At 39.0% G+C, this 24284-nt stretch overlaps 2 protein-coding genes across 5 annotated transcripts in view; both read left to right on the plus strand.

Annotated features, from left to right (window-relative positions):
• The window catches only part of erfl1 (Ets2 repressor factor like 1), a 30689-nt gene extending 13543 nt beyond the window's left edge, over positions 1-17146 (plus strand). Inside the window, exons 2-6 of the mRNA XM_056267790.1 lie at positions 9165-9241; positions 11206-11440; positions 12847-13033; positions 14519-14648; positions 16035-17146. Coding sequence (XP_056123765.1) covers positions 9178-9241; positions 11206-11440; positions 12847-13033; positions 14519-14648; positions 16035-16867 — 1449 coding nt within the window. The 5' untranslated portion in view covers positions 9165-9177 and the 3' untranslated portion in view covers positions 16868-17146. The remainder of the gene's footprint in view (positions 1-9164; positions 9242-11205; positions 11441-12846; positions 13034-14518; positions 14649-16034) is intronic.
• Positions 17147-19145: 1999 nt separating this feature from the next.
• Positions 19146-24284, plus strand: part of arhgef1b (Rho guanine nucleotide exchange factor (GEF) 1b) — a 47240-nt gene continuing 42101 nt past the window's right edge. For 3 of the 4 annotated variants that reach the window (XM_056267819.1, XM_056267821.1, XM_056267820.1), the window contains exon 1: positions 19147-19455. The gene's annotated coding sequence lies outside the window, so the exon portion shown is untranslated. Of the gene's footprint in view, positions 19456-24284 lie in introns of all 4 variants that reach the window. The other variant, XM_056267818.1, reaches the window with a different exon arrangement.

Below are 24284 nucleotides of genomic sequence, written 5' to 3' on the forward strand. Positions count from 1 at the left end.
ACATCATGATTTATATGCTGATTAATTCAAGATTTTCGGAAGGAAATGTACATAAGTATCAGTCTGACACAACTGTGATAAACTTACCAAAATCGTATAGGCTATTATTATTAGGCCTACTATAAATATAATAATATTGATATTGTTTTTGTGTGTGTGCTATGCAGAAACAACACCTGAAAGGAGTAAAACCTGCCTATAAGACGTCCTTCCTTTATTGAGAGATTCTTGCGTGCCGGTAATGAGACGTGCCGAGAACTTCAAACAAACGGAAAAAAGAGAAATCCTTGCGGATCTCTGTTACAAGAGAGGGAGAGAACAAATCAAAGTGTTTACTGAACGCATCTTTTTTTGTGTGTGCAAATATCCATATTAAAAGCGACTTAATCGCAGATTTGACATGCAAAAAAAATAATAATTCTGAAGCCACAAGACAAATGATAAATTACTTTCAACACTACTAACCTCACACATTAGAATAAATAGTTGTGTGAATGAAAGGGCGATAGATAAAAACAGCAAAAGTGCAGAGACAGAAGTAGGACTCCAGTAGCACACCGGGAGATTGATAGTGTGCGCTGAGTTCGGGGCAGGGCAGTCACTGTTTTAGCCCTCGGAGTAATCCGACACTTTATCACCATCTTAATGACAGAGAGCTCCAAAGAGGGAGGAGAGCACAAAGGAGAGAAGGGTTAAGTAGGTGTGTATTCACCCGAGTTATTAGCATATGCTTGAGGAGAGAGCGAGGGGGAAAAAGCGAGATGAAGAGAGAGAGAGAGAGAGAGAGAGAGAGAGAGAGAGAGAGAGAGAGAGAGAGAGAGAGAGAGGGGGGGGCGTTCTACGAAAAAGTAAAGGAGGAAAGGTGACGAAGGAAGAGCGTCGTGAATGTGCGCTCGTCAAAGACAGGCGTATAGGCCTGATGATGAAAGCTTTATTAAAGTAAACGAGCTACCTGAGCCCTGGACTAACCTCTGTGTGACGCACACTGCCAAGAAGGACAGAGAAGGAGGAGGGACAGGTGGAGGAGGAGGAGGAGAAGGATGGAGGGAGGGAGGGCATAGAGTAAAGTTCAGAGTGTGAAATTCCTGACTGACGTCAAAAATAGAGAAACGACAGTGAGAAAAGTTGCAGGAAATGAGGGCGGAAATATTACCCCCCACACGGATTAAACAAATTGTTTAGTATTGGAACAGAAAATATGTTAAACAAGACGATGCTCTTGTTAAAAAAAAAAAATCCTTTAATTTCATAGAGACACCGTTTTATGTAAGAATGCAAAGAAAGGCCATTATTTTGCATCGCTCTCTTGTTTTTGTACTTCTCTTGTTAATTCAGTTAATCACGAGACCTTTTTATTTATTTATTTATTCTTGCCACCCTCTTCCCTTTTTTATCTCTCTCTCTCTCTCCAACGATTATCCTGCCGTCTAATTAGAAATCGATACTGTGAAGCCGGCGGGTATTTGCGATGTGTTTGTGAATGTTGAGAATTCCCTGGACAGAGGTAGATAGAAGAGGAAGAAAAGAAAGCGCGCGCGGGCACTCACACATACACTGCCGAACAGAGACACACTTACGGCTTCGAGCTATTCGTTTTTTAAAAAGCTGGAAAAGCACACACTAAACAAGGAAAGAAAAGAAGAGCTTCCCTTTTCTGCGCAAGGTACTGAGGCATGTGCAGCTGGGATTTTTATGCAAACAACGATTCGGGACTTGATAATGAGAAGTTGCATCATGGCTATAAATCTCATTTGTAGCCTACACACACAGATGGACTAAGGGGACAGTGGAAATGATGTCATTTAATAATGCATTTCATTTAAAGAACTTACCATTAGCCTATATGCGTTTCACACTTGAACTTAATGTCCTCGCATTTTTTAGTCGTGTTTCCGTTTCAAAACTCATAAAATGATTAGGCATACTATAGGCTACTAAAAACATGTACGCCTATTAGTATTTACTATATAAATAATTAGGCTAGCCTATATTTAGCTATAGGCCTATAGATTAATTCATTTGTTATTTAGAATATAGGCTACGCATTGATTTTAGTGATTGTAGCTACAATTTATGCTACTTATTAGGCTATATTATGATAGTGGATTATTTCGTTTTGTATATATTATAGTCATCATCAGTGACATGGGGTCATAGCTTCTTCCCCTCCCAATGAGATGTGATCTGAATTCTCTGCGATCCAGGAGACGGAGGCGACGGGTTAGCGCTATTATTGCGCTGGCAATCGAAGTTAAACGAATTAGCAGCTCACGACGCCGATGTGGAGAAAAGAAACAGAGAAAAGAATAGGACCGCGCACATTTATTAGTTTAGCTCGCACCGAATCCGTTTTACGCCAAGGTTTTCTCTTTATTAGCTCCCACCGTAATGTGTTTGTGTCTGTCCTTACTTGTGATTGCAATGTCCTTTTTGCAAAATTGTTCTCTCTCTCTCTTTTTCTCCGTGGGGAAATGTCAATTTAGATAGCCTACTATATAACACTTTTCACTATAGACTTGTTTGTTTAAAAGCAGAGCCAGCCATCCACTATTACATTATATTTCATCAACCTATCCGGTGGGGAAGGCTGATTTCTCTACATTTCTCGTGTTCAAGTTTGAATCCGTCCGTGTGCCTTTCCACTTGAGCCTCTCATTAAACGTCGCCATAACCCCCCCCCCCCCCCCCCCCCCCCCCTCATTTATACGCGCCTTGCCCATGGCTATATGATCGCAAAAATGTGTTTACAAAACTCGCTCTAGCACAGATCAAACCGCTCCATCGAATCAAAGAGTTTGAAACAGAGACAGAGGGAAAGAGAGGCTGGAGCACAGGGAATATGAGCAGGGTTCGTGTGTAATCTTTAAATTCTCTATGTGTTTTGTGTGTGAGCCTGTTTGAGTGCGTGTGTGTGTTGGTTTCTGTGTTTTCATATTTTTGAATATGAGGAGATCAGCAGGGGCTAAACACAGAGTGATGTGTGTCCAACTTGGATATTTACTTGTTTTGGCAAAAACAAATGAATCGCAGGTATCTAAAAAAAAAAAACTTTTTTTATTAGCATGCACCTAAACAGAGCATTAAATATTGATTCACTTTTCTTTGTCAGCACAATTTGATCTATTCAAACTGCCATATTAACATACTAAATGCAAAAAGTGGGCAAGTGCAATCTGTTTCTACTTTATATAGCCTAACCCCTAATTATTTGTGTGTGTGTTGTTTGTGTGTGCGCGCGCGTGTGTGTTCGTGTGATCTATAAGTGATTCGGTCATATCAAAAAAAATTTTTTGCCACACAAAGCAGATTTTGTAAATTAAATGTTGCAAACACAATCTGACAATTGCTGCACTAGTATTATTTTTGTAAAACTGAATACTTCATGTACTAATATCTAAATGTTGCTAGAAATAGTCAAAGCTGCGCAACACCTCCTAGAGACATCAGATTGCAGGAAGACACGAGTCTGTCACAGATGACACCGTTCAGAGGAAGCACAAGACAGAAAGCCAAAATGCCATGCTGATTCTAAATGAGGTATCACATACATTTTCTGATACATAGTTTTTGCACAGTGCCTATGGATGAAAATGAAGCAGTTATTAGAAAGAATAAGAAAGGGAACAATAAGTTGTTAGTAGTAATTAGTTGCCTAGTAGTTTGTCAAGCCAATATAAATAGAAGTTAAGGGGACAGAAGGTGTGTGTAAGAGAGAGAATGAAAGGGTAACGAGGGATGAGGGGGCAGACAGACAGGCATGTGGAGCGATTATAGCAGGGTTTATGTATGAGCTATTGATTGAGTCGGTGGTGACTTCTTGAGTGGTTAATTCGGGAAGTGAGAGCGATAGAGAGAGTAACTCACTGACCAGAGGGAGGAGGGATAAAGAGAGGGGGATAGCAAGTAGGAAGAATGCGCAATAGGCCTATAGTTGTGGCTTCTGTCCTGTAGAATAGGCTACATGTACGATAAAGACATATGAAGGACACATAAAAGAGCAGGATTCATTAGCCTAACTGCGTGGTTGCTTCTTTTTTTAGTGGGATTTAATGGAGTATCATCTGGTGTTCAAATGCACACGCTGTGATCTCAAGACCTTGAGCAGTCTGCACTTCACTTCTTCACCACTCTCTTTCTCCAGATACTTGTACTAATTAGCTTTCCACACATTTTAAATTAACATCAAGCAGAGCCAAAAAGTTCCCTGGTGCACCATTTAAACAATAATTTGAATCAGAATTAATGTCTTGGGTTTCCGCGTAAAATTGATTTTTAAAAATGCACGAAGGGATAGACAAACATGAAGATTTCAATTATGACGCGAGCTTAACTCACTTGTGTACATTTTAGGTCTACTGGGGAAATTAGTGGAGACTGAGAGAAGTTTACTTTAAAATATTTTATTTTGTTTGGGAGTTACCACGGTGTTCATATGGTGCATAGGCTGACTTGCCTAAAACAGCGTCATATGCTGAACTCGCTAAATTAGTTTGTTTATCTTGTTTTTGTAGGGCGTTATAGCCTACCTGCTCAGTGCTCATTGTAGGAAAGTAAACAATCGTTGACAATTCGTTATGATGTCACCTCACAAGACAACGGCAGATGTATCGAAGTACGAGCGCGCGTGTTTGTGTGAAGTTTAAGGTCCGCTCGGTCTCCCGCGCATTTTCCTCTTTCTCTTTCCTTCTCTCTTCCCTCTCGCGCAGGTTTTGATCTCTCAGCCGCGAGATCAAAGGCGCTCTCTGGCTATTAGTCAGCGAGAGCCATTGATCCCACATCGATCCACGCGAGACACAGCCGCCCCGTGAACACCGTACGAGGCTCCCCAAAGCTCTCCCGCGCATCGGGAGGGAAAGCGAGCGAGGAGAGAAAAGGAGCTTTAAGGGGGGCGATGTGTGTGTGTGTATTTTTCACTGGCGCGGGCAGAACCAAGCTCGAGCTTTTTCTTTGCCGCGGGACATGAAACAATGAGGCTCGAGCCGGTTTTAATAAAGCGCGCTTTCCCTCCTTTCAACTCTCGCGCGAGGCGGACAAGTCGGCAACGGAGAGCGATCGATAATTAATGACGATGAATAATTTAACCCTATCGATTGATACTTTTTCTCCGTCTTTTCCCCCCTTTTTCCTTGTATCTTAAGTCCGATGTTCTATAAGAAACTGATGGGCTACCATATCGCACGCTCGCTTCTATCATCTATCCTAAAGTTGAGCAAGTACTGTTCCATCTCTCTCTTTTTTAACAAGTTTCCTCAGTTTTCTCATCCGCAAGTGCCAAGCACCGCCGAAACTTCGCTTTCACGGTCTCCTTACCTTATTATCTCAATTATTGGGTTTCGTATCTAAAGTAACTTTGAAGTGTTAGGAAAGATGATCGCTGGAGAGTGGTGTAAACACGGGGGTGAGACGTAAATGACGTCTTACTCACGTCACGTAACCAACTAGAAATGTGTATGTACAAAAAAAAGTATATATATACAGTATAGGCCTATATGCTATATATATAAAGCATTCAGGGCAAAAACGATTTTGAATTGATTTTGAATATTAACAAAAAAAAAATCAATTACATGCTACATTTAGGCGGATATTTCTTTTGTTTCCATACTGGTTTTTGAAATAAAATGTTTAAAATGAAACCATTTACTGTAGGCCTACATTTGATCACCACAATAAATAAATCCACAAAGTTTATTGGATGTTAGTTTAATGTTAATACTTAACAGTTAAGGCTAGTTAATACTTAACATTACAGTTTAAGAACAAATTCTACTTCGATGTGAAACAGATATATGAAAATATGATGTCAATGTTTGAGACACACATGCAGTGCAATAAAACAAAAATGTGTAACATTCTCTGGTCTCTCTCAAATTGCAAATTCAAATAACTGGCATAACATGGACCATGAAATGAAACCTACATTTATAACACTGCCTTTATAGAAATTCCTTAAGCATCCAAACCTTTTGTAGAGAATTTAATGTGATCAGATCTTTGCATGCTCGAGCCGAGAGACAAAGATGTCTCCCCTATATATGGGTTGTTAAGAGTTATTATGAAATTTGAATAAATATGTACACATTTGTTAAATAAAGGTCTCATAGATTTTTGTGAGCCGCCTGAAAATATTTCCATGTTTATGTGTTTGAACTGTCATTTTTGTATCGTGTGCACAATTTGTCAGATGCGCCCCATCTCAAGTTCTCCATCTTGACCATATTTCCCCTTACCCCTCTCTTCCCCTGCTTCCTTCTTCATAACAAACACACAAGCCAGTCCTTCTGTTCTTTGACCCTGAGGCTGTGCAGACTGTCAGAGTAGAGTCAAGAGAAATCGAGAGATGGAGAAAAAGTAAAAGAGGGATCGAGGAAGGAGCAGTGGGGGGAGAAAGAGGGGCGAGGGTGTTCAATAAGTCCCTTTTCAGTGGCAGCCCGAAACAGAAAGATGACACAGATACGGAGGGTTTGTTTCATGTCCTGGGAGAAGAGAGCGAGAGGGACGAGACTCATCACATTCCCTCATCTCTGTTTCAGAACCTTGCTGTCCATCTTTTTCACAACTAGAAACAATGTCTACCATCTGTTGCTCACTTCTTTCTCTTTTCCTCTACTCTTTAGTCCACCTCGGAACCTATTATTAATACCATTTTATTTTGTGGTCAACCCATAACACAAAATTGTTTCCAGCAGCCCTGTTTTGTCGAAGCATTAATGTGCAATCAGCAGAGCTTTTCACAAAATGTAATTAGTCACAGGGGTAAACGTGTTAAATCTGTAGGGCACGGCCATTCCATAATGAATGACTAATCAATGCATGTGTTTAAATGCAATAGTGTTATAATAATGTATAAAAGCAGACTTATTATTTCATACTTAGTGCTTTTGTGCTATAAGATTAGCGTAAATCATTTTTCCATGGCATTAAGCTTGAATTCCTTGAATCCCCACAGCATTACAAAACATAGATTTACTAAATGATTAAAATGATTTAACATACGGTCAAAATATTTAATATTAAACCATAAAATCTGTTCTACATAAATATTTACAATAAATAATCCAGATGAGACTGTAATTATTTAAGTGATATAAATTTAACTTTTTCCTCATACATGGATACATTTATATATATTCATTTACATACTCATATACTCAGTTGTATTTATATAATTTATTAATCTTCTTCCACTTTTATTTACTCTGATCATCATATTTTGTGTTTGTATCCTCACAGACGATATAAATGTGAGCTTCTAGTTTGTGACCTTGATGTGTACCTGTCACAGAAGAGTTTTACTTTTCTCAAGAGTACATTTGAGCATGTTATCTTGGGCAAAGGTGTTACTTTGTGTTGCCCTGTTTATGTGCATCTTTTTTTTGGAGTTTTTTTGTTTGGTGTGTGCGGTGGTTGTGCACTCCCTGAATCAGTGTCTTCATATCTAGGAGATTGTGAGAAGATGTATTCCCTTGGCTGCTAGTTATAATGTTTCTGGGGGTGATGGGGAGAACTTGAAAGCCCTGTGCTGCCCAAATCAAAACTAACAAGGAAATGATGGGGGCTCCTTTATCTCTTCACTGGCCTGGAGGGGAAGAGCAGGGCAAAAGAAAGAGATCGAGGGAAAGGGAGGGTGGGGGGGGGCGTCCTGGCTTCCTCTTTGATTTGTAAAAAATGCATTACCTCCGAAATCAAACGGAAAATTACTGAGCGGGAGCAAAAACATACAGAGGAGAGAGAGAGAGAGAGAGAGAGAGAGAGAGAGAGAGAGAGAGAGAGAGAGTGCAGTTAGGTGCACGGGCAGGTAAGGCTGGGTTTCCTTTGATCGGATAGGCTGGCTGATAGGCTCTGAATACAGATTTCACAAATGAATTCATTTACAGGTGTGATCTGGACTGCACCAGTTGCACTGTGCTCAATTGCATTTAATAGTGTTATCTATTTTTAAGTTGATAGTCTCGTATAACACTGGCCCAGTAAGACAAATCTTAAAGGTGAGCACAAAGTCTGAATCTACATTTCTATGCCCTCGCAAAGCTATCAAAACGGGTGAGTAAAAATACAGCCAAGTGAATTGATAAACCAGTTTTCTTGAGTATATATTGTACTAAAGAAATAACAACAGATGAATGTTACGAGAGAAAAAAAAAGAGCGAGATGAGAAGTAGACGGTGCGAGGGTGGGGGAGAGCAAGTGGACAGGCCAAAGAGTAAAAGCAACAAAGGGGTGTGTGTGTGTGTGTGTGTGTGTACTTGTGTGTGAGAGAGAAGTGCCTGGAGTTAGCAATAATAATTTATACAAACACACCTCAATAATTCACGTTCCATTTCAATGCTGGAGGGAAGATCCAAAATTCACAGAGCATAATTAAATAGAGTGAGAGAGGAGAGGGGGAGAGGGAGAGACCAGCATTAAAGATACCCTTGTACCGGCTCCTTCTTCTTCCAGAGCTTTGTAAAACAACCTTTATGAAATTGTGATGGCTGAGGAGAGATTGAACTCCTCTAGCCATGTATACTGAATTGCTGCATGGAGAGATGGATCTTTACTGATGCTCCCAGTTGATCTGATAGCAGATGCAATCTTCAATGATTTTTGATATCCTGCTTTGAAGTTATTTGTATGAACACATGCCCACCGTGGCGTGTTTATTTCCTTCTGCTGCAACGTGAACATTTCATGTTGAAAATGAAGTTCAACTGTAGTGCATAACGTGTGGAAACTGAAAAATGCTTAAATTATTATTATAAAATATCATGTGCATTTTCGTATTTTGATCATTATTACAAAATGAAAATGTAATGCATTAAAGTGCAAACTATGGAAACCTGGACTAATTGCTTGAGGGCCTCACACACTGTCATAAATGTTCAACACGAGATGGGGTCTTTTGAACGTTGCTCTTTGTGAAAAAATGCTCAGTGATCTTCTGCATGGCTGAAGGGACAGCCTTCGGCAACCATATTTAAAGAAACCCTTCAAATGAAAAGGCATTGATTGATTTCAGAGGCCACCGGAATGACATGCCCTCATGGTTTACAACAGCATGTTCTGACACACTGGTGTGTAGGGGGTGAAATGAGTCAAAGTATTATGCTTTAGCCTTATGTTCTGTGGTCTAACCGAAAATGGTTCACACATTTAAATTTTGTTGGTTTGTGTGAATGCAGGTGTAGTGGAGGTATGGACTGTAACTGTGTTAGTGACCTGCTGCTCACGCCACCCGTCCCAACCCTCTGGACACCAGGTGAGACACCGGAAGATGATTTTTTTTTTTCATCCAACTTAAATGACTTTTTCTTCACTATCATGGTTCCGTAGGACAGTAGAAACAAATGCATAGATGAACCCCAACCAACAGCATGACACGATATGTTATACAACAGTTTACTCAACAGTAAGCTAATATTAAGCAACTTATATTTTAGACAGCTTCGTTGTCTATTTTTTGTTACGGCAATGAAAATCGTTCCAAACGAAGCCAAGGCAGAATCGACAATGCGTCTCCTAACAACCCACAGTAATAGTGTTTTGTTGCTGAATAAAACAGTGTTTTGAACGAATCGGTTAAGTAAATTATTCACTGACTCACTTTAACAGGCTGCGTCCAAAACCTTAGGCAGTTGACTTGTTGCCTCACTGCCTTATCAGGCAATGACTTCAGGCAGTTTTTGTGCATGAAGGTGGCTCACAAAACTGATTTTGGACAGACTTCTGAAGCAGTGTTTAACGGTTTAATGATCTACAACAAAATAGAGAAAGCTCTGGTGATAACTAAGTAAATACTTTATTACTACTATAGTAATTTATTGTTAGAAATTAGATGAAAAGTGTGAAAAGGTAAAAAATGTACATTTACACAAACTGACAACCAACTGCAATTTCCAGATGCCATATACATTTTTTAGCTCAACTGTCACGAAATGGTACACAGAGAATTGTGGGATAATAAAGGCAGACATCTGATGTACAGTGGGAATCTCAGTGAACAGGGCGTGATACAATCATTGGATTTGGACATGCCTTGTTGCCTTCCTACCTCTGCATTTTCCAGCTTTCAGATGCAGCCAAAGACAGTCACTTGTTTCTTTCCTAAATAAATCAGTGTTTCAAATGAATCGGTTGAATGAATGATTCAAATGACTCACTCATAAAGACAATCACTTGTCGCCACCTACTGGCATAATGATGTAACTTGCAGAAAGAATCCCTTATAGCCCCCCCTGTAGTCAATAATTGTATCCCTTAAAACTCATCTTTGATCACCAAAATGACATATTTAAACGTTTATTCATGTGAATTTTTTTTATTCATGCCTTAAAATAGCTTGAATGTAACTACACTCTTGCTTCATTTAGTATACACGGATCATGAATATGCAAATTAGCCCCGCCTCCACTCACTCACGCCAGCTCAGAGATGCACTCAACTTTACTCAAGTTACTGTAGTAAATGTGGCACAAGGGTATCGCTCTTTACAATGTCTGACACATAACGGTAATTCATATGATTAGCCTTTTGCTTGACTACGTTATCAAACAGCTAATAAAGTGTCGCTAATGTTACACAAATCATGTTCCCATTCTCCATCTCAGAGTCAGATAGCTGCCTGCTTTCTAAAAATCAGCATCCTTAGAAACGCTTTGAACAACTTAGAACGTCAGTGTAGAAAGGCAAATAGTTCATCTTAACATTGTAATATAAATCATATACATAATTCACACGCTATTTTGCTAAAATGACCCAATTTTTCATATCAACAAAAAAAACTCCACTACTAAATGTATAGACTGATTTTGCATAGATAGTCTTTGAGACAAACAGTAAAAAGTCCCAGAATGCAGCTCGGCCAATCAAATTCAATGACCAGAAATAACTGTTGTTTAAATTCAATTTCAAACAAAAGGTAGAATTGATAATCATTTTTTCTTCCTGGCTGTCATCACAGGCTGTTTGCTGCAGTTTGAACAATAATTTAGCCCATGTACAACACCCTTCATCAAAATTTCATCAAAATCAATTAAAAAAAGAGAGAAAGTTCTCTTATACCTATACTTGTTTAAAACACAGGCTATCTACTCCCTAGGCTCAAAATACCCTATTGAACCACCCATCGCTTCATCAGTTATTTATACAGGAATGCTCTTAGCAAGTAGCAAAACCAACAGGCCTTATCCAAATCCTTTCACTTACTTGCCTCCCTTTCCTCAGGCATCGCCTTCCCAGACTGGGCCTATAAGCCAGAGTCAAGCCCAGGCTCCAGGCAGATCCAGCTGTGGCACTTCATCCTGGAGCTGCTGCAGAAGGAGGAATACCAGGGGGTGATTGCCTGGCAGGGAGACTATGGTGAATTTGTGATCAAAGACCCAGACGAGGTGGCAAGACTGTGGGGCATTCGGAAGTGCAAACCTCACATGAACTACGACAAGCTCAGTCGAGCACTTAGGTATGCACAGCATGTGTGGGTTTCATATTCAAAGGATTGTTTTCTGTGTTAATGCTTAATTGCTCCCTTTTATTGTTCTCTCATGCAATATGTATATTCTAGATGATGTGCTTTGTTGAGTACACAGTGTGTTTGGCTGTTTCTTTTGTGTGTATGTGTTTTTATCTTGCATCGTATGGGGGGGAAAACATCATTTATTTTTTCCTCACATAATATCCTGTATAAAAGCCTTGGTCGCTCCATGCTTGATGCTTGATAGTATGTGGATATTTTAAGTGCTGCCTTCCCTCCAAAAAACATCAATACAGTCCAATTTGTGGAATCTTTGAACATCTAAATGGATTCTGGATGTTCTCCGGCGAGAGGCTCATATAAAGAATACTTGTCGATGGGGATTTTGAAATTAAGTCTAAAATTGATTCGCACCTCACCGAAATTCTATGTATCAGATCTCTTTTCAAACTCCAAACTCCAACATAAAACTTTTCAGGGTTGAACTTTGACCCTGGTTGAAGTACTTCTGCTCTTATTCATGCACATTCGCTTAGCCATTTCTCATCCCGCCTTTTTTATCGCTCTGCTCCCCTCCTACCCTCCCCCAGCCTCCCTTTAATGGATGCTGTCGCTAGTTGCTAATTGTTATGAATAGGCACAGGCCATAATTAGCCTCGTTGATTAGCCTTGCTTAATTGCTCAATTAAGGGGCACAATTGCCACATAAAATAAAAGCTTACAAATTATAGCGCCGGCAGATTGCATCACGGGAACTCGTGTAGGCTGCCGGATCGGGTAAAGTGAAGTCAAGCATAAAGTGTGCTGAGATTAAAGAGCCTCGCTCTCATGCACAGGTGAGCATCCTCAAAGCATTCTGACACTCGTGATGAGCGCAAACGGGTGATGGGCAGCGGAAAAGACTCCGTATAGATCCATCTCTTATTTCCAACTGACTGATATGCCGTCGTGTGATGCTGAGGGAAATCTAAGCGGTCATCGCCGTGCAGAACAGGCAGCTGACAAGGCTGGCATTCCCAAATGAAGGCCATGACCCTGGAAAATGTTTCAGTGGAGGTGAAGGCAGCCTCCCCCCCGCTTTAAAGCGATAGTTCACTTAAAAATGAAATCTGTGTCATGATTTATACATCCAATGTCGTTCCAAATCTGTATGGCTTGAAGAACAAAACTACTTTGTACCCTATTGTATGCACAAAAACCCCTGAGACATTATTTTTTGTTCCACAAAAGAAATAGAACGACATAAGGTAAATGATGACAAAGTTGTCTTTTTTTGGGTGATCTGTCGCTGTAATTCAAGCATTCATTCTTGCATGCACAGATGCAATCGTGTTTTCTTTTACAAACATTTAAAGCTTATTTTATTGTATTTTCTGTTGTTCTCCATCCTGCAGGTACTACTACAACAAACGCATTTTGCACAAAACTAAAGGCAAGCGCTTCACCTACAAGTTCAACTTCAGTAAGGTGGTTCTGGTGAATTACCCGCTGCTGGACATGGCCAACTCTCCGTTCCTGCTGGCCCAGAACCACTTCAATGGAGGAACAGCCACACCGGACTGCAGCCCTGTCACACCCGAGGTATGAGCGAATAAATGCATCGCAGTGAGTGTGATTACAGACAACAGAAGAAACAATCTCAATATAATGAGAGACAGGAATGAACCGCCAGGTATAACAGAAGAATGAAGTCAGACAAAAACCTGAAGGGCTGACGTGCTCTGTGATAATAACAGCTTTATTGCCAGTGTTTAATGATTGATGTTTTTTTTTACTATCCATACTGTATAAGGGTTTCTGTATTAGCTTTGATGTGAGGGATCAGGCTATTGATTGTACAGAGCCAATCAGTATGTAGGAATCTATTTTGTATTTATTGTATGTATTTTCTGTAATTGCTCTAGCATTGGTGTTCAGCACTTTTATGTTTTCGGTCAATGTTAAACTTGAACTAAAATAGTTATCATTTGAATACTAGAGGCAAAGCATACATTTATGTTCTGCTTGAATACAAAGAGTCTAAGAATAGGTTTTATCAATAAAGGTTTAGTCAAATCTGATTATTATTTATTAATATTATTTTTATTATTAACCTGATTTTACTTTAGCCTTGCAAAGTATATCTACCCAGGTCATTCTATGAGAAAGTTATCTGCTGTACATCTTGACTAGAGGAGACTGAAGGAGAAGGGAAAGATCTAGAGGTGAAGAAGAAAGTAGAGAGAATGTCAAAGATGGCGTTAAGCAGCCTTAAAACAAAAGAAGACATTATCCCTTTCCTCTTATCCCAGTCTTGAAGGCGTACTCATCACTGCCATTGATTGAAAATGAAAGACATGTGAGAAATGAAAGAGAAGTTGGGGCTGTCAGATCAGTTCCATGTAATTAATGCGGTTTTGTTAAGCAATCCAGATTACGTAGCTTCGAAGTGTAGTCCTGCCTTTCTCACTGAAAAGAGAAGAGTGACAGAAATTATTGATCACCTTCATGTCACTAATAATAAAAAAAGAGAAAATCTTTATGGCGTTCATCTGCTAAGATTCCTGCAATGACTTCCAGGTTTTCTTTATTGAGCTTTATCCCCCACCACCCTTTTCTAATCTGCTCCCAAAAGCCGTTCCACATTTTGTGAGGTAAAAAGCCCTGGATCTCTTTGTGGCCTGTACTCTTACTGACATATTATGAAGTCTTTAAGACAAGACCTTTTTTTTCTTCAAGATTTCGAAGACAGTGTTTAAGATGTCATGATAGTTTCACATTTCTTATCATCCCTTGAATGTAAATTTACAGCAGTGAATTCTTTGTCTGTTCGTGCACTTATTTTTGTATTTCATGACTATCCAAATTTAGCAGTACATATTAAACATCCCAATAAAATGTTTAATAAAATTCATAATAACTGTTAAATAGACAAAATTTGTATTTATATTATCAATACTGTTATATATTAGTGTAATATAGTACATTATTTTAAAAAGCTAGCCTGTCATGTCATTTATTAAACAAAATGTTCTCACTGTCTAATGATCCCCACACACTGTCTTTTCTCTATCCCATCTCTCCCAGGCCCTTCAGTCTTTATTCCCTCGTTTGCCTGAATCGGGTCGAGGGCCCTCTCTGTTTGAGCGCAGTGCAGGGGCCCCAGGGCCTGATGGGGACAAGCTGAGATTGGACACTTTTCCTTTCCTCGGCTCAGGTGAGACACAAATTTAACAAAAGAAAAAGAGAAAATTATAGATTAATGTTAATTAGGGAATGTTCTTAGTTTTTTAGAGCAGTGAAAAAAAGTGTGTTGAGTTCAGATATAACTGATTAGTTCACACTGTTATCAGTATGTTCTTGACATTTGCTCTTGCATTGCACTTTAGCACTTTTTCTGTGAGGGTTATCATGTAGGCCTATACATATTCTCTTGTTTTTTCGGATGTTCTTGAATTTACATTGAAATATCAGTGTATCAGAATGCACAAGGGCATGAGTATGTCAGTGCGACTCCCCACCCCAAAATACCCCCCTCCTTCAACTCTGTTTGTCCTGAGGTCCTTTTCCGCCCTCCTCCTCTTCTTACCCCTCTCTGCCTCCCATGTGTACCTGTCCTAATCCCTTCCCAAGCAGGAAGGCCCTAATTGAGGGTGCAGGCTTCAGTTTGTGGCCTGTGGGCGCCCATTACTGTGTTTTCATAAGCAAGTGAGGCCTGCCTGACTGATTCAATATTCATGTGTCTGCCAGCTACTCCTGGCCCTACATACACACACACTCTCTATAGCACTGTCAAATTAGCCCTGCATAGCAAATAACACAGAGAGTGGCTGTGGAGATAAAAAGAGAGGGAGAGAAAATAAAGTATGGAGAAATAAGAAAGAAAGAAAGAAAGAAAGAAAGAAAGACTGAGAGGAAGTATACTGTGAATATGGTTGAAAATGATGAAAAGGATTTTTAATGTAAGTGAAAAGCATGTAAAGTATTAGGAGTGTGAAATCAGGCATATCAACTCTCATGTCATATTAGGATGTGAAAAAATAAGCTTGCTTGGTGTGTTTTATCTTACATTGTCATATATATATATACACACATATATAGCCTATATATATATAAAAGTATGTGGTCAGTAATTTTTTTCAAAGTATTATGCAATTAATACTTCATTGCTCAAATCATTGAGTAAGTCAAAAGTGACAGTAAAGATATTTATAAAGTTACAAAGGATTTCTATTTCAAATAAATGCTGTTCACTTGAACTATCTATTCATTGAAGAATCCTGGCAAAAAAATCCTTCACAGTGTCCACAAAAACATATAACCTCAGCACAACTTTTTGTAACATTGACAATAATAAGAAGATGTTTTTGATAATCAAATCAGCATATTAGAATGATTTGTAAAGGATCAGGTGACACTGAAGATTGGAGTAATGGCTGATGAAATATTACTATATGATGATATATATAAAGTTTTTGAAATATATGATTCATAATGTCCTTCTAGTTTTCCCTCGCATTCTCTGTTCTCAGTCATGTGTCTAACATCTGATCTTAAACATTAACACTGGTTTCCGTTCCATGTTTTTCAATTTCTCCCACAGGGGCTCCTTGTTACTCCAAACCTCCATCCCTGTTGGGTCCTTACCCGCGGAACCCGGCTTTTGACTACCCCTGGGGCTTCAACCCCTACCTCCCAGGGGCCTTTTCTCTAAACAACTGTCCCAAATTGCCACCAGGCTCCCTCTACTCCTCACATTTCTACCCAAACCCGCTCCAGTCCAGCTTGTCTCAGCTACCACACCCCTTCTCTTCACTCTTACCCCCCGGAGACACGACCGGGGCAGAACGTGGTCAAACGGGAGGAACTAACGGTCAGCCCCCGAGACTCTGCATCCCACCGTACCCAGGGAGCGTGCCACTGGGTCGGACTGAGCTGGGGAACGGGGGTACGGGTGTAGGCGACCGGGAAAGAGGGGAGACCAACACCAGTGTCATAGGTGGAGGTCTTGGTTTAGGGTTAGGCCTAGGATTGGGATTGGGTTTGGGTGGGCTCGGCGTGGGAAGCGGAGGAGGAGGCCGTCAAAGCCCTTCCGAGCGGAGAAAGGGTGTGAAGCAGGATCCAGAGTCTGACTCTGAGCTGGAGATCACAGACCTGAGCGACTGCAGCTCGGAGAATGAGAACGAACCGGACTTCCCTCTAAGGAAGGAGCCGGGGCTGAGTGGTCGCTCACACCTTCTAGAGGCCAAATCCGGGGGTCTCGGGGGAGTCCTGCCCCCTCTCTCTTCTCTTCCTCCACCTGTGTCTCCACATCCCCTCAAAAGTCTGGGACCCCTGACTCCTCCACCGTCATCCCTGCCTCCATCCCTCTCTCCCTCCCTCAGTATGGTTGACCGGCAAAGGGAAACAGAGACACTTAAACTTGCTCACAGTTAATATGTTCTGTTGTGTGATTTTTGATGTCTTGCAGGTTCTCTTTTTCTGTCTGTGTATTCCTGCATTAGTGAAATAATGCTGTATATTCCCATTTCATTTTTCCCCTTCCTCTGTTCCGGTGTCCTCCCAAGCCATTCATGCAGTTCCAATATCAGAGCTTTCAATTTCTGCTTTCTTCGATTTCTGTATCGTACAATGAGACTCTCAATGCAATCTTAGTTTTTGTCATTCTGAGAGTAGAAGTGCAGCACACACACACACACACACACGCACGCACGCACGCACGCACACACGCACACACACACACACACACACACACACACACAAAATAGCTTTTCAGATTAGAATGTTTAAATATCTAAATAATTCTCATTCTCTAATCTCTGTTTCGGAAACAGAGATATTTTATAGCCAAGACAGCACAGTAGTGGAATATGCATATCTTTTATCACCACTTTCTGAATTGCACTGCATTTTGGCCATGCTGAGACAGGCAGTAAGTTTGTTCTGCTTGGTGTATTTCACAGACTTTTCCATAAGTTAATGCTAAGCTCTGCAATACAGTGTTCAGCTGAACAGTGTAACACAAGCAAAATGCAATAATGGCAACACTGATAGTAATTTTAAGGTGATTCAGTGTTGCAATAAAGCACTTTTGTTTTATTGTGCCGATTCAGAAAAATATATGGTCAAACATTGCCATCTTGTGGTTATATTTTTCAAAGCCCTTCATAGTTTTTTTTAAGATAAACTTTTATTTATTTATTTATTTTAACTTTCAAATTTCATGTTCAGTCCATGTCTTTTTTTAAAACGTCCAAAAACTTTATGAGCCTGAGAATGAGAGACAGAGTCAATACTGCTCATGTCAGTGAATATTTAGAGTTTGTATCTATTTCATTGTACATATTTTATTATTGTGTACATTATGTTTAATTACTATTACTATATGGGATAGTTGTATTGGTGTCATTTTACTCTCTACCTTGAAGAGTGATATATGAGACAGGGAAATGGATAAGTATATGTGTAGTGACCCAAAGTTGACCAAGAAGGAGCAATTGTTTTCACATTGCTCATAAGAATAGAGTTTAGACAGGGAGGTGTGCAAAAAATATTATGCTCCCTCTAATTGTGCCCTGTGGAAATTTTCTCCAGATACCTCAGAAAAGTAGATGACCCTACTGGACTGAGTTATGCTGCTAGTCTCATCTTTCAATAATTCATTCACCCAGTGGTGATGTACTATAATTAATCAAGTGTGAATAATATTAGTTGCAGCATCTGCTCATTTCTTTAACCAGTGTTCATTCTAATGTTTAAGTTTGATATATGAACATCCAATCTGAATGTAAAGACAATGCATAGGAGCAGAATGACACACATTGATGAATGGATTTAACATTGAAAACCATTCAGACAAGGCCTAGAACAAGTTTAATACAAAGGCAAAATAAAAGTAAGGTTTTGCCAAACCTGTGCCAACAATATTCAAGGATATATTCTTACAATTCTTTGAAAAATTATTATCTGATTCTAGATAAGAATTTGAAAGAGTTGTTATATGACAGTTGGTGCCCTTGACTTGCCCTTACTAAAGGAGATTTCATCTGTACATAGAACTTTGTGTATTTGTGTGTACACATTGAAAAGGAAAAAAAATACCATTTACCTAACAGTAAAGATTTTTCTTTGTTTTATTGTGAAATTTAAAACAGAAAGGATGACTAAAACAAAAAAATGAGCAAAGAGTAATATCTTCAAAAGCAATAAACAATATTCTTGAGATTCAATTGTTAGAGTATGGATTTTTCTCTGGCGTTCAGTAAGCCTATGTGATTTTAGATCAAATGCATCCAATTAAAAATACTCGGTTTTTCTGTCTGTGTCAAAAGTTTCATGAGGTAGTCTACATCCTGTCAGGTACCAAACTCGCTGCATTTCTGAGATTAAAAAGATAAATGGAAATGATGAATAAACAACTAGAGACCTAATAGGCCTACCATATTTCCTGCGCATACAAAAATCGATATGAGTGCACTCAGTGCAGTATATTTCAAAAATAAAACAAAATGCAATCTATGGTGGAGTTTCACCTACAGGTCTATCATACACCCCAAACACAGACTTGGCTCGGGTTCACATTCATAAATCGTGAATATGTCAATAGTAATGCCACAGAGAGCCGAACACACGTTCAAGAGCCATTCAAATGGAGGGGAACAAATTTAGTGTAACACTGAACGGAACCATACGGGCATGCATGAAATATTTTTTTTGGACATCTTTCGGCCTCTGGTGGTCGCAAGTCACACAGGAAGAGGCAGTGGACGACGAAAAGTTACGTTTCCAACGCAAAATACACATAGCTTTCTGTCGAGTGCACTTGGTGGTTATTGAACATATTTAATGATCATCTGCACATTAAGAAGAATGATTTAGTCCTGCTTTTATATCTGCTGTCAAACGTCGCGCGCTTGAAAATTTTGTCTCCACTTCCGCGTACAATGTTTTTTTCCAACGACATACGACAACTTTAGAACAGGAAGCCTTCAGAGGCGCTTGTCACCTCGTCTCACCTTTAGAAGGTAAGTTTTAAGCTTAAAGAAATGGATTATTGTCTGTTTAGATTTTATTATTTGTCTTGTGCTCAATGATGTGATTTGTCATCAGAGAGGAGCATTCGCATGCTTGATTACTAGCATGATCCGCGAGCGATCCGATCCTGCCAGTTTGCCTCTGCTCAGCAAGAGGAATGTTGTGTTTGCTACAATATGTAACCTTTGCCAGCATTCCTATTATTTCCGTCGACCCGCGCCTCTATTTTCAACAAACAGACAGCAACGATAATATTTGAATCCATCTTGTCCTCGAATCGATATATGTTTTGAATAAGCAAATAAAATTGCTCTCAATCTTTGACAGCTTAATAATTGTACTTAAAATGTCTTGACAAATGTTTGCAGTAGGCTACATGCAAAAGCAGTCTCAACATAATCACCGTTTGCGTTGTTATTGATATTTCAGCCTGATCAGCAATGATGATAAGCGCTATTGCAATTCATTTCATACATGTATAAGCTGATTATATCAACTGTAGTTCATAGCATGCATGTAACACGAGTCTTGAGTTTTTTTAAAATGAATTTGATTAATATTACTCAAGTGAGTGATATGTTGTACTGCATAGTAGCCTAGTACGGCTCTAATTCCGCGCGATTGTCATTTTGCATTTATACAACAGTTAAATACACAAGTAACTAATAAATATTTCTTCTCCGTCAAATAAAATGGTTCCAAAATAAACCAGTGCAACAACTTTTACTGATCTCCAACCAACAAACAAACTGAAAGCCTGGTCTGGATCAGCATTAATAAGTGGATTTGCACTCCTTGCTCCAGGCCTTCTATAATCACTGGGCTGATGTTCCACCCCGTGTTTTGTATGTCACTGGTGAGAGAAACCCCGGTGAGGAGAAAATACTAATTGCTGCAAGCAAAGTTTCACCTCTTTCTATTCGTGAGAGAAAACAGTAACTTCAATTTTAGAAAACTTGCTCCTAGCTTTGTTTCAATTTTACACCACTCACATTCTCCGGTCTTTATCCCTTTGCTGTTATATTAAATAACTGCACTCTTGAAACCCCACTCAACCTATCAAATTTGAGCCAGAAATTGCTTGCTGTATAATGTTTTATACGTTTATAAGCCCTGGCAGGTAGAAACAAATAGGGTTTATTATGAGTTTTATTGATCTACTTTAATAAACTGAGTACAAATTGTAGCCCTTGTACTTGTCCATGCATAAAGTATCTTTAATTTCAGACTCAGTTTGTTTTTACAGTTTGTCAAGGTAAATGGATGTAGTTCATTGTTTACATTTTATGTTTGTCTTCCAGGTAATTCGTTGTGTAGAAAACCACCGTAGTCCATTACATTTTTGAGCAAGGAGCACTTAAGAAGCATCGTTAGTCTTGATGTAGTTCCTAGCTATGACCGTCTGACAGCTAGAGTGAACTGGGATTAGATTAGTTTAACCTTCATGGAGTGAGCCTTGTTCATAAATTTTATTGGATGCATTTGAAGAGAAATTGCAGTCATCAGTTAACCTGCCTGTACTTCTTTATCAGCTGATAGTACTCGGGTTTCATCCCAGTGTTGTTTTATGTAAACATTCTCATTGCTTGTTTCCTTGATTCAATTCAATTCAATTCAAATTTATTTGTATAGCGCTTTTCACAATACATATTGTTTCAAAGCAGCTTTACAGAAAGTGCATTTCAGAAATGTACATAGAAAAAATACAGTTAGTTAATCAATCATGTATTAATTTAGGGCATAACATATCGCCGGCGTTGAGTCGTCTCTTCTTCCAGGCGTCGAGTCGTCTCTTCACAGGCATTTAGTCATCTCACCGCAGGTGTAGGGGCATCTGAAGTCTCCGTGAGAGGCTGGATACAATCTGGAGCTGACGAACGCTATTTACCTCGGGACTAGCGTCAAGAAAAGCAGATGGGAAATAATTAGCGTAGCTGCTGTTCATAATATTAATGCGTTGATCTGATTCAACAGTGGTATAAAAGGTAAGCATTATGTGAATGCTTGGCTAAAGAGATGCGTCTTTAATCTAGTTTTAAACTGCGACAGCGAGTCTGAGCCTCGAACAAAATCAGGAAGGCTATTCCAGAGTTTAGGAGCTAAATGTGAGAATGCCCTCCCTCCTTTAGTGTACTTGGATATCCTAGGAATGACCAGAAGCCTAGAATTTAGTGATATTAAAGAACGCGATGGATTGTAGGGCAATAGAAGGTCCATTAAATACACAGGAGCTAGACCATTTAGGGCTTTATAGGTCAGTAGTAATACTTTGTAATTGATACGGAACTTAATAGGTAACCAGTGTAGAGATGATAAAATTGGTGTTATATGATCATATTTTCTTGACCTAGTAAAAACTCTAGCAGCTGCTTTTTGCACTAACTGTAGCTTGTTTATTGAGGATGCAGGACAACCAGGTTGTTGCATTTTAAAATATTTACCTATTATTTGGACTGAAAACTAATGTTGTATAATCCTTTAAATCAGTTCAGTTCAGATTATTTTGTTATATAGATTATTTTGTCATGGGACTAACACATGGAATGGCCAAACACAAGTGTTGTTTTAGCAGTTTGTGGTATTACGTTACTGTAGTTCATAATGGAAAAACAGGAAGACAACAATACAGTTACTTTGTTGCAAAAAGTTTTAGGTCAACAATAAAGAGCTTCAGGCCTTTTTGGCTATGGTACAACCCATTACAAAGAGATTCCTAATTACTGTACTTCCGTGGAAAAGGTGGAATGATTAGGTTGTCACGAAAGCCAGTTGGATTGGCTATGTACACAATCTGCAATATTCAAGTTAGTTTGTATTAAAAATCTCAAAGCAAGTCTTCTTATCTAGAATCTGTACAATCATCCCGTGCAATGTGTGCAGTATCAATTATTAGAATGCACTACTGTATGCGGTCAGTAAGATTTTTGTCATGTTTTTGAAAGACATCTCTTATTTTCACTATGACAGTAAAATCTCTGTTTTCTATTTTAATTGATTTTAAAATGTAATTTATTTTTGTGAAGGCAAATCTGAATTTTCAGCATCATTCCTCCAGTCTTCAGTGTCACATGATCCTTCAGAAATCATTCTAAAATGATGATTTGTTGCTCCATAAATATTTCTTATTATTATCAATGTTGAAAATTGTTGTGCGGCTTAATATTTTTGCGGAAACCTTCATGCTTTCTTTTCAGGATTTTGTGATGAATAGAAAGAACAGCATTTATTTGAAATAGAAATGTTTTGTAACAATGTAAATGTCCTCAGTCACATTTGACCAATTTGATGCATCCTTACTGTATAAAAGTATTAATTTAATTCCCCCAAAAAGTCTTACTTAAAAATCTTTTAAACATTAATGTATGAAAAACACTTTTTACAGTAAGGTATTTTAGAAGTGATCCTTTAAGTTGCTTCAGCTGTTTAGATTAGTACAAGTTAGGGTTGTCAATACCAAGTCGTTGCAATACTTCTTTTATCGTGTGGATGTGTCATTATTGCAGGGGATATTCTGTTGTATTGCTTATGTACAGTTTGCATGAAATTTTATCATAATTATTGCAGTGATAATACATAAATAGTACAGTTCTGAACATATATTTACATTTCTGTCAAAAGATGCTGTCAAATTCTCACATTGTGTTTCATTCCGTTGTGCTTCGTCACGGGTCCAGTGTAAATGGCACCTAAAATACTGGACTTAAAAAATACATGCCAATTAATTCAGCTTGAGTATTGCTTGAAGCATATATTGCATGAGAATATACTCGACCATGCTTCACGGTACTACCGTTTTGAAAATACTGTGTGTGGCACTGCCGGTATTTCAAGGCTTGGGCATCACGTTACTACTGTAGCACCTGTACACCGTGCAATAAGTTACTCAGTCTAAGTTGGTGAAGTGCCTTTCTCCCAGATTTGTCATTTGGGTGGATAATAACTGAAACAATGGGGGTGCCTTACCACTTCCTCTTCCTGTTCTGACATTGCTTGTCTCTCTCTCTCTGACTTTCATACAGAGAGGCAAGTACAATCTTGTCCAGACTAATGCTACAGACTCTTTCTTTTGAATGCGGAATGATGAGGAATGCAGACCATTTCATTTTGTATATCTCTCGTTTACCATGCCTTTTTCTCACTGTGTGTCTCACCTTCTCTCATACACTGTTGTTTTTCAATAGACAGTTAGTGCTTTGTATTTACTCCTGGAATGGAGAATAATGTCATTAACCATAGGAATTATAATGTGCTGCTTATGGGAAATCATATTTTGTAATAACAAGTGGCACACAGTAATTTGAAAAAAAGTTAAAGGGCTAGTTCACCCAAAAATGAAAATTTTGCCATAGTGTTGTCAAAATTACCGACTCGACATCACAAAAAATGTGATGATTTGAGCGGAATTGTAAACATATCTGATTGCCCATTGTGTTGTTCACACACTTATCGGATATGTCTGTGATTGGCTACAATGATCCATGCACGGGAGCGTTTGAGATCTCGGTGAATAGCGTAATTGATGTTCGAGAGCTCGTGAATAGCGTAATCTATAACGACATGTTTTTGAAGCACTGATCATTGTAGCCAATCACAAACATATTTGAAGAGCGCGTGAGCACAATGCGCAATCGGAGGTATTTACGATTCCACTCAACAATGCTCAAAGGATCACGTTTAAAATTTCAGTACAGACTTGGCACTGAAGTCCGTACTTTTTGACAACACTATTTTGTCATTTACTCACCCACATGTCATTCCAAACCCAAGACTTTCGTTCATCTTTGGAACACAAATGAAGATCTTTTTAATGAAATAAAGA

Source organism: Rhinichthys klamathensis, unplaced genomic scaffold (genome assembly GCF_029890125.1).
Source record: "Rhinichthys klamathensis goyatoka isolate OS25496 unplaced genomic scaffold, OSU_Roscu_1.1 h1tg000262l_1, whole genome shotgun sequence".
Taxonomy (NCBI): domain Eukaryota; kingdom Metazoa; phylum Chordata; class Actinopteri; order Cypriniformes; family Leuciscidae; genus Rhinichthys; species Rhinichthys klamathensis.